The 12,089-nt window shown below is 56.8% G+C and overlaps 2 protein-coding genes across 3 annotated transcripts; both read right to left on the reverse strand.

The window, feature by feature from the left end:
* Positions 1-969: 969 nt before the first annotated feature.
* On the reverse strand, positions 970-4,626 carry GAPDH (glyceraldehyde-3-phosphate dehydrogenase). Its single transcript, XM_075511293.1, has 11 exons — positions 4,467-4,626; positions 3,769-3,868; positions 3,411-3,517; positions 3,236-3,326; positions 2,941-3,056; positions 2,751-2,832; positions 2,431-2,582; positions 2,218-2,296; positions 1,890-1,973; positions 1,646-1,743; positions 970-1,271 (listed from the first exon to the last, which is right to left on the reverse strand). Exons 1-11 carry the CDS (start codon positions 4,487-4,489, stop codon positions 1,202-1,204), a joined length of 1,002 nt encoding a protein of 333 aa, XP_075367408.1. The 5' UTR covers positions 4,490-4,626; the 3' UTR covers positions 970-1,201.
* Positions 4,627-6,973: 2,347 nt separating this feature from the next.
* LOC142404779 (C-type natriuretic peptide 1-like) lies at positions 6,974-9,253 on the reverse strand. 2 transcript variants are annotated; one of them, XM_075491782.1, is made up of 3 exons: positions 9,155-9,253; positions 7,368-7,658; positions 6,974-7,102 (listed from the first exon to the last, which is right to left on the reverse strand). In XM_075491782.1, exons 1-2 carry the CDS (start codon positions 9,251-9,253, stop codon positions 7,386-7,388), a joined length of 372 nt encoding a protein of 123 aa, XP_075347897.1. In that variant the 3' UTR covers positions 6,974-7,102; positions 7,368-7,385. The 2 variants fall into 2 exon arrangements, with proteins under 2 accessions (XP_075347897.1, XP_075347899.1); XM_075491784.1 differs by lacking the exon at positions 9,155-9,253 and adding an exon at positions 8,088-8,176.
* Positions 9,254-12,089: the final 2,836 nt, after the last annotated feature.

Here is a 12,089-nt window from a genome sequence, read left to right on the forward strand (position 1 = left end):
CAGACAACAGCTCCAACCCTGCCTGCCAGGGAGATAGCAACACATTACCTCTGAGACAGTGAATTGAGCTGCTAAAAATAGAGGGCCACACAATTTTGTGCAGTGCATCACTTATCTACCCCAGCACTCATAGGTCACAGAAGGCTCAGCCCGTCTGGCAGCATTCATGCTTCTAGGAGAAGGTAATGCAGTCCCTGGCAGAGGGCTGACACTCACCTTGTAGAGATTTGCTGCTCAGGAGCTTAACTGCAACTGCCCCTCCTTCTGCATAGGATTAAGCCAGATTTAAGACTTGGCTACCACCATGGTAACACTGGTCTCTAACACATCCCTAGGCAGCCATTTCCTCTAGGGCAAGTTGATTCATTTTAAACAAGGTGAAAGCAAACAAAAAATCCTCGTTGTAACATGAGGCAGGGGGAAGGAGAGGAAAGAATTCCTGTTTCTTGCATTTGGTTTGGCAAAGTGGCACAACAGAAGTAACCTGCTCAGCACTTTATTCTGCATACACCCACCAGACAAGCAAATCCAGAGAGCTAGGTGGATGGAGCAGCAGAGCTGCCTTCCATTCCACCATGTAGCAGTCCTGCAAGCACAGCACTGCACCACACCTTATTTTGCCTCACAGGCAAAATAAGTCTTACCTGTAGCACAGTCTGCATACCACAGCTCTGCTCACTACAGCCTGGTGCTCAGCAGAGATGGGCACGTGCTGTTCTTTGCAAGTCAGGTATCCCAGGACTGCACCATTCCTGTGCATGACACAAGCTGTCCAAACACGTCTTCTGGCATTTCCCATGTTTCTGGCCCCTGGGTTCACAGCCTCAACATGGTGGCCACATAGCACTGCTTAGGTGAGCTGTACTAGCAGTTGCAGCCAGGCTGGCAGAGCCCATCTTAAAGCAGGCACCTACATTTGCTCATTAGCCCCCACTTTCTCCCATTTCCCACTGACAGACAGACAAGGCATTTCAGATGGTGATCACTTTTATTGATGTAAGGTGGTACACAAACAGATCAGTTTCTATCAGCCTCTCCACCTCCCCCAGGCTCAGGGAGAAGTTGGAGGAGTGGGGGAGACAAGGGAACAGAACTGGCCTCTCACTGCAGGATGCAGAGCTAAGCAGTGGTGAAGAAGGGCAGAGGCTCCAACAAAGGAGAATCCTGCTTTTCTAGGCAGCAGGGGGGCTGTGTGCTCAGCTCACTCCTTGGATGCCATGTGGACCATCAAGTCCACAACACGGTTGCTGTATCCATACTCATTATCGTACCTGGGGACAGAAACAGAAGTGCTGTCAGGACTGACCCATTTCTTGCATCCCATTCCTTCATTGTTTCTGCTCCTCTGTCCCATCTCACACAACTGAACCAGGCAGCTTCTCATCCACTTCTAGTAAAACACACAGGAAACATCCCAATACACCCTCCAAATAAGGGAAGGAAAAGGCTACAATCACTTCAAATAAGAAGCAATCTCACTCCACAGAGACTTTTAACATGTTGGAGCTGCCCTACTCAGCAGGGGTCTATGTATCCCCCTGCACTGCCAAACTGGCAGTGATGAACAGGATAAAAGTCTGTAGTTGGTGTGCCAGCCCTTACCCTACAGTCTCCCCCACTACCCCCCCCCCCAGGCTGTGCCTACCAGGAAACCAGCTTGACAAAATGGTCATTCAGTGCAATGCCAGCACCCGCATCAAAGGTGGAGGAATGGCTGTCACCATTGAAGTCACAGGAGACAACCTGGAACAGAGAGGGAATTGTAACACATACAGTTACCCACAGCCTGAGCCAGAAGTGCCCAAATCAGGATCCCAGCAAGGCTGTTCCCATCAGAAAAATGAGGCAAGCACAAATAACCACAGGCCAAGAGACTAAGAGTTACTTACCTGGTCCTCCGTGTATGCCAGGATGCCCTTCAGGGGCCCATCAGCAGCAGCCTTCACTACCCTTTTAATGTCATCATACTTGGCCTGAGAAGAGAGACACATTTAAGATGGTGAGATGCCAACTCACACAAAATGTCGGGGGGGGGGGGGGGGGGGAAGACACATGGGAACACCATGGCAGCAGTCATGCATGGCAGGCACTATTTTCACCAAGATCAAATCTTCTTAGGGAAGAGATGAATGCAGAGAGGACAATTCTAGGTAAAAGGAATTTAGAGGAAGCAGGGGCAGGTCTGGAGGCTGCTAGGGCCTTTTCCACAACACTTACTGGTTTTTCCAGACGGCAGGTCAGGTCCACAACAGAGACATTGGGGGTTGGCACACGGAAAGCCATTCCAGTAAGTTTCCTGTGAGAGATGTGAGTCACCAGGGAACAGCACCCAGAACCCCTCTGCCAAGCCCTCCATTCTGCTAGGGACAGGTCAGAGCCAGCCAGGTACCAGCTGCCACCTCCTGACACCCAAGGAGGGACAACACTCACCCATTGAGCTCAGGGATGACTTTTCCCACAGCCTTAGCAGCCCCAGTAGATGCTGGGATAATGTTCTGGGCAGCACCTCTGCCATCCCTCCACAGCTTCCCAGAGGGCCCATCTACTGTCTTCTGTGTGGCTGTGATGGCATGGACAGTGGTCTGGGGGAAGAGCACACAGCAGTAAGAACACAGCTGATGCTCTCCAGAAAAAGCATCCCTCGCACCTCCTCCCCATCCCAGGGGACACAGGGAGTACACATGCTTTTCCTCTCACATAAGGGGACCTAGGGATAGGGCACCCTCCTGAGCAGCAAGCTCCAGACCTACCATAAGACCCTCCACGATGCCAAAGTTGTCATGGATGACCTTTGCCAAGGGTGCCAGGCAGTTAGTAGTGCAAGAGGCATTGCTGGAGAAGAGAGAGACTCATCAGAGGCAACACATCTACAAAGGTGAGATGAGACCCCATGCAGCTGGTGAGAGCTTCAGGCCAGAGAGCATCTTCCCCTCTCCTTACCTGACAATTTTCAGAGACTTGTCATACTTGTCATGGTTGACGCCCATCACAAACATGGGAGCATCAGCTGAGGGGGCAGAGATGATAACACGCTTTGCGCCACCCTTCAGGTGAGCCTGGAAAAAGAGAAGATTAGATAACCCAGAATCCCTCCAACAGCTCACTTCTTCAGACAACCTCTTCTCCCTCCCAGCCCCATTTCTTCCCCATCTTGAGCAATTCTGTACACAGTGGTGTGCCCCACAGGCAAGAGCAGCAGTATCCCTTCTCCTGTGTGCCACTGTGGCATACCCACCCCAGCCTTATCCATGGTGGTGAAGACACCGGTGGACTCCACGACGTATTCAGCACCAGCATCTCCCCACTTGATGTTGCTGGGGTCACGCCTGAGGAGGGACAAAACTGTTCAGGGCTGTTCCATGAAACAGCCACTTTCATCCTCCAGAGGGGCAAGAAGGAGAGATACTTACTCCTGGAAGATGGTGATCGCATTCCCATTAATCACAAGTTTCCCATTCTCAGCCTTGACAGTGCCCCGGAAGTGACCATGAGTAGAGTCATATTTGAACATGTAAACCTAGCAAGGAGAGAGGGGCAAAAGTCAGGCACCCCAGCTGCCATCTCCCCGGCCCTTGTTCTGCCTACGCCACAGTCTCAGCTCCCCACCTCCTCAGTGACCTTGTCCAACTGCTGCGCTGTACTTGGCTCTGCTGAACCTCCCAGCCCTGTACCTCTACCCCACACCCGGTTTTCCTGGGAAGCTACTAGAACAGAGCCAGAGGAGCCATACTCAGAACGACCTGAAGAGAGCACTGCAAGGCAACTCACCATGTAGTTCAGATCAATGAAGGGATCGTTGATAGCCACCACTTGGACCTTGCCAGAGAGGACGGCAGCCCGGGTGACCAGGCGGCCAATGCGGCCAAATCTGAGAAGAGACAGACATGGGTGAGGAGGAGCAACAGGGAACCTGACATGGCCTGTTTCCTTCCCCCATGATCATCCACCACTCCCGGTCTGGCAGGGCGGGAGGGAGCCCAGCAGCAGCGTCCAAAGGCCGAGGCGCCTCAGTTAAACATTAAGAGCGACCCCCACACCGGAAAGGTCAAGCGCTAAATTTACTGAGGGCCCCGAGGATCCGGTTACTCCTCGGCCCGGCGGGAGAAGGTCACGTCCCCCGGGCCGCCGCCGACACACAATCCACCGGGCGACCTTTCAGTGGGGGGCCGCAGTCCGCTGGCGCGGTGTGGGGACCCCCGGGGAGGCTGGGGCAGGCAGGCAGCGGTGGCGCTTCCGGGGTGAGTCACCCCGAATCTGCAGGGGGAAGTGACTCAGCAGCCCGCCCTGCTCCGGCCCCTCAGCCCGGCACGGGGGGCAACGATGGAGCAGGACTGGTGGGGCGCACAGCTGCTCCCCCCCCCCCCCCCCCGTGCCCTTGAGGCGACCTTGCCCCCCCCCCCCCGCCCCCCTTCCCTCACCCCCCCGCCGGGCGCCTCCCGGTGCCGCACCCCAGCCCCGGCACTCACCCGTTGATTCCAACTTTCACCATCTTCGCCTCTTCGGGATGTTCCTGCGGGCAGAAACCGCCGGTGAGGCGCCCGGAACCAGCCACCGCCCCCAGCAGCCGCGCCTCATCTGCCCGCCCCGAGCACCGTTAACGCCTCGCCCACCGCCGCAGGAGAGGGAGAGAAAAAAGGGATGCACGCACTCCGAACCCGCCCCCCCGTCAAATTCCCCTCCCCCCCGACGCCTCACCGCCCCCCCCCCAGCCGGTCTGCCCCCTCCAACGCCTCACCACCTCCCCTCATTCCCCCCCCCACCTCCATCTTGCGGCGCACCACTCCGCACCGCCTTTGTGCCCGCGGGCCCCGCCGCCACGCTCCGTCCAGAGGCTACCGCCCGCCACCGCCCCCTCCCGCGGCACTGGCCCCCCGGTGGTGATGGTGTGGGGGTTCCCCCCTACCGCCTCTCTCCCCCGCTACGCATCTCCGCCCCTGCCTATTACCTGCTGCCCCTAAGCCGCCCCGGCGCGCAGTGAGAAGGTGGCGCAGCGCTGCTCCGCCGCCCTTTATACCCAAGGAGGGGGGGGGAGGGGGGGAGGAGGGCTGGGGCCCGCCCCGCCGGGCCGACGCCGAATGGGAGCGCGGGGGCCGGGCCGGGCTACGTGCGCCCGCGCTGCGGGTGCGGCTGCCGCGGCAGCCCCCCACCCCCACCCTGTAACACAGGCCCCGTGCCGGGAGGGGTGGGGTGTCCGCAACGGTCCCCACGTAGCGGGGGGGGGGGGTGCGCGCTGCACCTTCCCTCCAAGCCACCCCTGGGCGGGTTGGGTGGTGATGGTGGTGGTGGTGGTGAGACATGTCCCGGTCCCGGAGGAAGCCGGGTCCTCGTCCTGCGGCGAGGAGGTGTCCCCAAGGCAGGGAAGGGCGGCTGGGCCCCTGCTTGGGGAGGCGGGAAGGGCCCCCGGTGATGGCCAGAGCGGGGCTGCCTTCTTGGGACTCGCTGTCGCCAGCACGCCGGGGGATGGCGTGCGCTGCTTTCACCTGGTAACAAAGGAGAGCCCCCCGCGGGCTGCAGCCTGCACCCCTCTCCTAGCCTGCCCTGCTCCCCCAGCACGGCGGTGAGGGCAAAGGGGCCGCAGACATGCTGGGGACACCCCGAGGGAGCAGCAGGTCCGCAAGCATCTCCCATTCCCCCCAGTGCTGGGAGGCAGCGGGTGCTGGCTGGGAGCTCTCTCACCCCCATGCTGGGGACCCCCTGCCTGTCTGGCTCCCTGGATGGGTTTAGCCAGGCACGCTCTGGATGGAGTCGCTGGCCCAGCCACCTTCCTGGCAGGCCATGCGCTGCAGCGTGAGCACCATCTTAATGAGGCACTGCGGCACTACTGCTACCCGTGGGACGTGATGGCGGAAATCCTGTCCGTCCGCGGCCTCGGCCCGCCTTCGCCAGCTGCCTGCGAGGGGGAGTGCTCTCTGCATGGCCACTGCCACTGCCCAGCCTGCCACCCCCATGCGGGGCTCCCTGTCTGAGCTGTGCCAGGCTGCATCCCCCCGGTTTGGTGCAGGGCTTTGCACAGCCCAGGTGCTGTGGGACAAACCCATGTCAGGCGCGAGGCTCAGAGCGTGCCGGAAAGCCTCCATCCCTTTGGGAGGGTGTCCTGGAGGAAGGTGTGGAAATGGTGTGGATGTAGATCTGGGCTGGCAGGTGGTGTTGGAAGCAGGCCTGCCCAGGCTGCTCGGCTGAGCCGGGCTCCAGCTGTGCTCTGAGAATTAGGGAGAAGCAGGCTGGGGGAGCCACACAGGTACGGGGGCAGGGGCCAGAGAGGGGTCATGCAGCTCGAACGTAACCCAACTCTCCTTATACTGCTGCTATTCCCGGTGGTGCCGAGGGGCTGATGGCTAAGTTTAGCCCCGTCCGAGGTTACGACCTTTTCTTAAAGGCCAGAGGATGATGGCTCGTGTGGTACCACGGCAAGGCTGGACGGGTGCAAGCCCCTGCCGGGGTTCGTGGCACCCCAGCCACAGCCTGCCGAGGGGTGCTCTCGGGGACAGCTTCTGCACAAACAGGAGGCCCTTGTGTTTGCTCGGCAAACACCGCAGCGCCGGGTCGGGGGGCAGAGTGCGGCTGGGATGAGCCAACGCAGCCCTTCCCCCCCCCCCCCCCCCCCCCGCCCGCGGTCGATAGCTCACCTGCCGCCGCGGCCCCGGTAGCGCCGCGCTGCAACCGCACGTGCCGCCCGGCCCGCCCGGAATGGCGGCGCGCACCCAATATGGCCCCGCGTATGCGGGCCGGGAGGCGGCGGGCTCTGCCGCCATCTCCCGGCCTGGCCCCGCCGCCAGCCCCTCGTCCCTGCACGGTCCCCCGGCCTGAGGGCAGCCACGGCCTCTCAGGAGACGCTGCCGCCGAGCTCGGACGCGGCGATTAGTACAGCTCTGTTTAATTAGCAAGCGAGTCCTCAAGCATGAAGAGGAGGGAGGGGGCTGCCGGCGGAGCAGGGGTCCTGCGGCTGAGGGGCAGCCACAGAGCCGAGCAGCTCCTCCTCGCACTGCCACACCGCGTCCCTGCCGCCGCCGCTCTCCCTCGGGGCAGGGGCTTCATGCTTTCGGCTGCCGGCGTGCCGTGCTGGTTCCCAAACCGGTGCTGCAGGTGCCTGTGTCTCCTCCGGCTGTGGAGAAGGAAGGCTGGTGAGCTGCCCAGCAGCGTGCAGCCTGCATGTTTTCGTGCCCCGGCCGAGCCCCTAGCACAACCCTGGTAGCATGGGTGGTCCCACGTCCCAGCCTTTGCCCCAGCTGCAGGCAGGTGGTGGCCCCACAGCCTGCCCTGCTGCCCCCATCCCGTCGCTCCTGGTCCTCCCCACCATCTGTGCTCTCAAGTCTCCCCTTACTTCTCCCTGGCCCGCTTGTTCAAGCCCTCACTGCTGGCCCTCTCACCTTGGAGCCCCTCCAAGGCTAACACCCCAAACCGCTAAAGGTCCCGATCCGGTCCAGTTTCAGCCCAAAGCAGCCCCTGGGGACGGCCTTCCAGGCCCAATCTCCAGGCAGTGCCCACTTGCGACTGGCGAGGGTCTTGTGCCAGAGAGAGGGACGTGCAGCTCTAGCCCCAGACGGGAGGAAGGGGAGGGTGGACGAGAGCAACTGAGGGCCAAAGCTGGACCCCTCCTTTGTGTCCTCTTCGGCCAGCGTGGACTCAGGCTCCAGGGGCAGCAACTGGGAAAGGAGCATCTGGGATAAACAAAGAGGCAAGAGGAGTGAGAGCGAAGTTGCTTGTGCTTCTGGTGATAAGCCTTGTACCCCCTTGTACCTCACTGCCCACACCTTCCCTAGGGCTTGGGCAGGACATAAAATGGTGCCTGCACATAGGCACTGTGCCTGTGACATTGCATCCAGACACACAGAAGGACTAGACCAACAGCTCCTGCAGTCTGAAATTATTTTGCTGCCCAAAAGAGCAGGCAGGCAGCTGCTTTGAGCCTCTGCCTGAATACGGATTGCCCTGCTCTTAAACTGTCCCCCCCTCCGTACTTGCAAGGTAACTGAGGCTTCAGTCCTTGCTCCTTTTGCTGATGCTGAGCACCTCCATGTGCTCGGGATGGTGTGTGGCATTTCTTTTTTTCCAGAGGGCTGGTAGGGGGACAGACCTGACCCATATACCTGCTGCTAAAGATGAGGGGGAGGCAGGAGCAGCATCACTGTGGGAACAGGTGTGAGGAAGGGGGGCTCCCCATCTGCTGGGAATCCTCTAGGTTATCTGTGCAGGCAGGCATGTGCTGATCATACACCCCCGGCACTGCCAGCAGCCTCCAGCTGTAGGGAGGTGAGGGTCAGGAGGTGCATTGGGCACAGCAGAGGCACGGCATGGCTGCCCAGGGAAGCAGCCTGCAGTAGCCATTCCACATCTGTCCCTCACGTGCTTGCTGTGCTAAAGCTGAAGATGCCTTTGTGCAGCTCTTTTCAGTTGCGAGTTAATTGAAGCGGACACGGGCATCTTCAGCGAGGAGTGAAAGCGGTGAGTCATAGCAGGATCAGTCTTGTGATTTTAGTTCATGTCCTAACTACTTCCCTGTAGCTTTTCCAGGGTGACGTGAAGGCAAGGTATTCAGGCTCAGGTTAGGGTTTGGGTAAAAGGGAGCTGGGTAGATGTGAAAGCCAAAATATTATTGCTGTAATTGCTGAGGGTAAAAGATTCACCCAAGTGAAGAATTCCTTAGCTGGCATCCTGACAGGGGCTCTTGGCCTTAAAGAGGGGCTACTGGGGGGTAGTACTGAGCTTAGGAGTGAAAATCCTGACCTAACAGGATAAGCCTTCCCTCTGAAACTTAAGAACCAGGACACTGAACATGATGAGGGACACGACTGTAATTTCTGGTGGCTGCTGACACAGGGTGGAGTTAGACAGGGCTAGTCTCTTTACCGTTAAAAGCCTCTGCAGGCAACATTGAGAGTCCCACAGGCAGCCTGCCCCAGACCAGAGAGCACTAAAAAGCTTTTGTCTGTCTGCTCCCTTGTGGTGCTGGTGCTCCTTAGGAGTTAGATTATAAAGATACAGCCACCCTAGAGCTGAGGCTGTTGAACTGAAGGGGAGGGAGCACTGAGAATAGACAGCAGCCTCCGGTAGCTGGAATTTGGCCCCCCCACTTATTCCAGGTTCAAACACGACCTCCCCAAATTGCCCCTGCTACTCCTGAAACCTCCCTCAGCTCTCTCCCAGTCCTTCCTACCTGTAGCCTCTGTCCTGGTAAGGACACAGTCTGAACGCTGGCAGAGAGCAGAACTAAGAGGAAGAAAAGCGAGCAAGGCCACGACTGGAGCCCCAGCATCATCTTCTTATCCCAGGGCTTGTGGGAGGCGAGGCAGGACCTACAGCATTTGTGTCAGATGCAGTCCCTAGCCCCTCTTTGCCTTTATAGCTTTGGTTCTGGCAGGCACCTGGCCCCCAGCTCTCTGCTGAACTACCCCCCGGAGCTCCTTAACCTTTCAGCCCTTTTGTCCAGGGTGATATATTTCAGGGTGAGCTCAGCAACACCCCTTCCTCTAAAGAAAAAGGATACAAAGGTGTTTACTGAGTGTCTGGGAAGACAGATGTGAGTTGAGCTGCTGCTGGCCAGGACCTGGAGGTATCTGTCAGGGTCAGGAATGGGGTTACACTTTGAAACACATCCCAAAGGAGGATCTTGAAGGCTGCATTGTATAGCGATATTGAACATACTCCTCATAGGTTGAGTGCTGTTAATGCTATTTCTCTAATCAGTGTGAGCATGAACTAGCAGTAGTTGCACTGCTGGCTGCACAGAGCTGACACAAATTCAGCTCTGTGACAATACAGGCTCTCATTTTTAATATTTATATCTTGGTGAGCTGGTTGGCCTGGGCATGAAGAGCTCTTGCTGCAGAAGGTGTGTGAATTCCAGCACTAACTCTATGAGATTTGTAGCAGTGTCGGCAGCATGGGTCTAGTCCTAGCGGGCATATAACTTGCAGGCTGGTTGTCCTGAGTCACTCAACATACACCATCTGGAGGGCTGGGCTGAGTTTCCAGAGGAACCAACACAGAAAAGAGCTTGTCGAGGCTCAGCTTGCACTTTCTCAAGCTCAGGCGCACAATGGAAGTGGGACGGCGAGGAGCAGATTCCTACCTCCTAAATCTTCTAGCCATTAGTTCCCCCACTTTGTTTACCTCTCCCATTTTACTGTAGTTTCTCACCAGTTGAACAAGGCAATGAGGTCACTGTTTGGAGACCAGGGTGCAGAAGTCAGCCTGGGTATGAAGACAGAAACTAATCAGCAAAGTTTGTCAGGGGAGAGGAATGGGTGGACTGTACCCCCGTACAGGATTAATAGTGGGTGTGCTGGGTGAGTTTAGTAACACCTTAAACTTTCCTTTCTTCAGTATTGTTGCACAAAGCAATTGGGTCAAAACTGGACAGGCAGTGTTCTGCTGCCTGCTTTTGCTTATTTTTTTTAAGGAAAGAAGAAAATTAGGAAAAAAAAAAGTCTTCTGCAGAGATAACAGAAGTCACAGTTCAGATACTTGCCCTGTCTTTCTTTCCCTCCTTTCCTTCCCAGCATGTTGCAGTTGCAGATTTGTGGGTCCCTTTCTTCTCTGCCCAAAGTGTCAGAAAGTTTTACAAACCATTTTGCATCCAGTCCATGAAAAGTGAGTGCGGGGCTTCAGTCTGGAGCGCTGATGCTAGAAGCAGGAGAGACTTTGCACATGTGGGGGCATCCAAATACGTTAGCTCCACCTGATTCCTGTGATCCGTCAGTGGTGCTGGTTCCAGAGCAATGCTCTGGTGATCCTCTCTGGCAGTCCCCTGTCACACCCTAGCCGGTGCCAGCTATCCAGGGCATGCCAGCAAATGGAGGGGCTCCCTGGGCCCCTGGCTATCAGCCTCGACCAACACATTTCATGGGGAACAGGATTACTTTAGTACTAGCCTTTTAAACCACAAAGCACAGGTGACTGCCAGAGAGTCATGGGATGTGCTGTTCGCGTGGGCATTCAGACGGGGTGCCTGTGCACAAACACAGTGCGGGATGTGTGCACAGCCAGCCCCTCCATGCGCTGGATGCGGTAGGGTATGGAGCTTTGTGGTGTGAAAGTTTTAGAGGAGCGGGAAAGAGAGGAAGGAGGATGGGAAGTGAATGTGTGTTCATCCCACATGCAAGATGTCTCAGAGGATGTTGTTCTGTACTTCCTAATCACATTCAACCATCCAGAAGCAGCTGAGTCAGTCTGCTAGAGTATTCATGCTCCTGGCAAGACAGCTGCAGGCAGATGAATCTCATGTTGAAGCACCAGTTCCAGGAGTCAGCTCTTTCCTGAGTGAAAGGTAAGTACCAAAAGCAACACTTTGTTTTTGATACAAAATGTAGCAGTGGTTTGATCTGGCATCCCTTGAATGTGGTGGCCCCAATACTGCAAGAAGAATGCCAGAAATGTTTTGCAACTTCTCCGAATTCCAGCCCGCTTACACGAAGACTGAGCCCTGCAGGGATGGACAGGCTCTGAGCTCTCAAGTGATGGATCCCCTCCTTGGGTCCAGCAAAAGCTGGGGCTAGCAGGAGGGAAGGAGTCATCACTGTCCCATACCAAGCAAGAAACCTTGGGGACAGTAGAAAATTTGCAAATCCAGCAAAGCCTGGATAAATTGCAGGTGCTTAATGACTCGGGTACCATGAAGTTGCAGCTGCTCTGTGTCCCAGATCCTTGCTAGGACTGCAGTAGAACTGAATAGTTGCTCTGACATGTCCTGGCAATGACTGTGAAGTGGAAAAGCTTTGGCAGACAAGTCCCCGATTGCCCCAGTTTTCTCAGACTCAAATAGGTTATTGTCCTTTCCTCTCTGGTGCTAACAAGTTTCCTCTGTAAAAGCCCTTCCCCCTCTGATGCTGGGGCACTTGATTCTAGAGCTTGCAAGACCACCAGAAAAATTATCTCTGGCTGAATTACAGTCTTTTACAAACAGTTGCTTGTAAAGGAAAGGAGCAGGGCAACTGGAGAGTGGGAGGACTAGGAAACACCCCCTGGCCCATGGTGATAGAAATGACTGATGGTTGCTGCAGGCTCTAGGTGCAAGGATGATATTCATGTCGTTCCCTTGGTACCACGTGTAGGAGTCTGGAGCCTACTGTGGTCAGGAGTCCCTCAGAGAA

This window comes from Mycteria americana, chromosome 1, assembly GCF_035582795.1.
Source record: "Mycteria americana isolate JAX WOST 10 ecotype Jacksonville Zoo and Gardens chromosome 1, USCA_MyAme_1.0, whole genome shotgun sequence".
Taxonomy (NCBI): Eukaryota; Metazoa; Chordata; class Aves; order Ciconiiformes; family Ciconiidae; genus Mycteria; species Mycteria americana.

What these genes read in the sequence shown, in the direction of transcription:
- GAPDH (XM_075511293.1), bottom strand. Translation starts at nt 4,489, where the DNA reads ATGGTGAAAGTTGGAATCAACGG. An exon ending in GCATCGTGGAGGGTCTTATG is followed by an intron (nt 2,583 to 2,750) that starts GTAGGTCTGGAG and finishes CTCTTCCCCCAG; the next exon opens with ACCACTGTCCATGCCATCAC. An exon ending in GTCATCCCTGAGCTCAATGG is followed by an intron (nt 2,297 to 2,430) that starts GTGAGTGTTGTC and finishes CATCTCTCACAG; the next exon opens with GAAACTTACTGGAATGGCTT.
- LOC142404779 (XM_075491782.1), bottom strand. Translation starts at nt 9,253, where the DNA reads ATGCTGGGGCTCCAGTCGTGGCCTTGCTCGCTTTTCTTCCTCTTAGTT. An exon ending in TACCAGGACAGAGGCTACAG is followed by an intron (nt 7,659 to 9,154) that starts GTAGGAAGGACT and finishes TGTTTATCCCAG; the next exon opens with ATGCTCCTTTCCCAGTTGCT.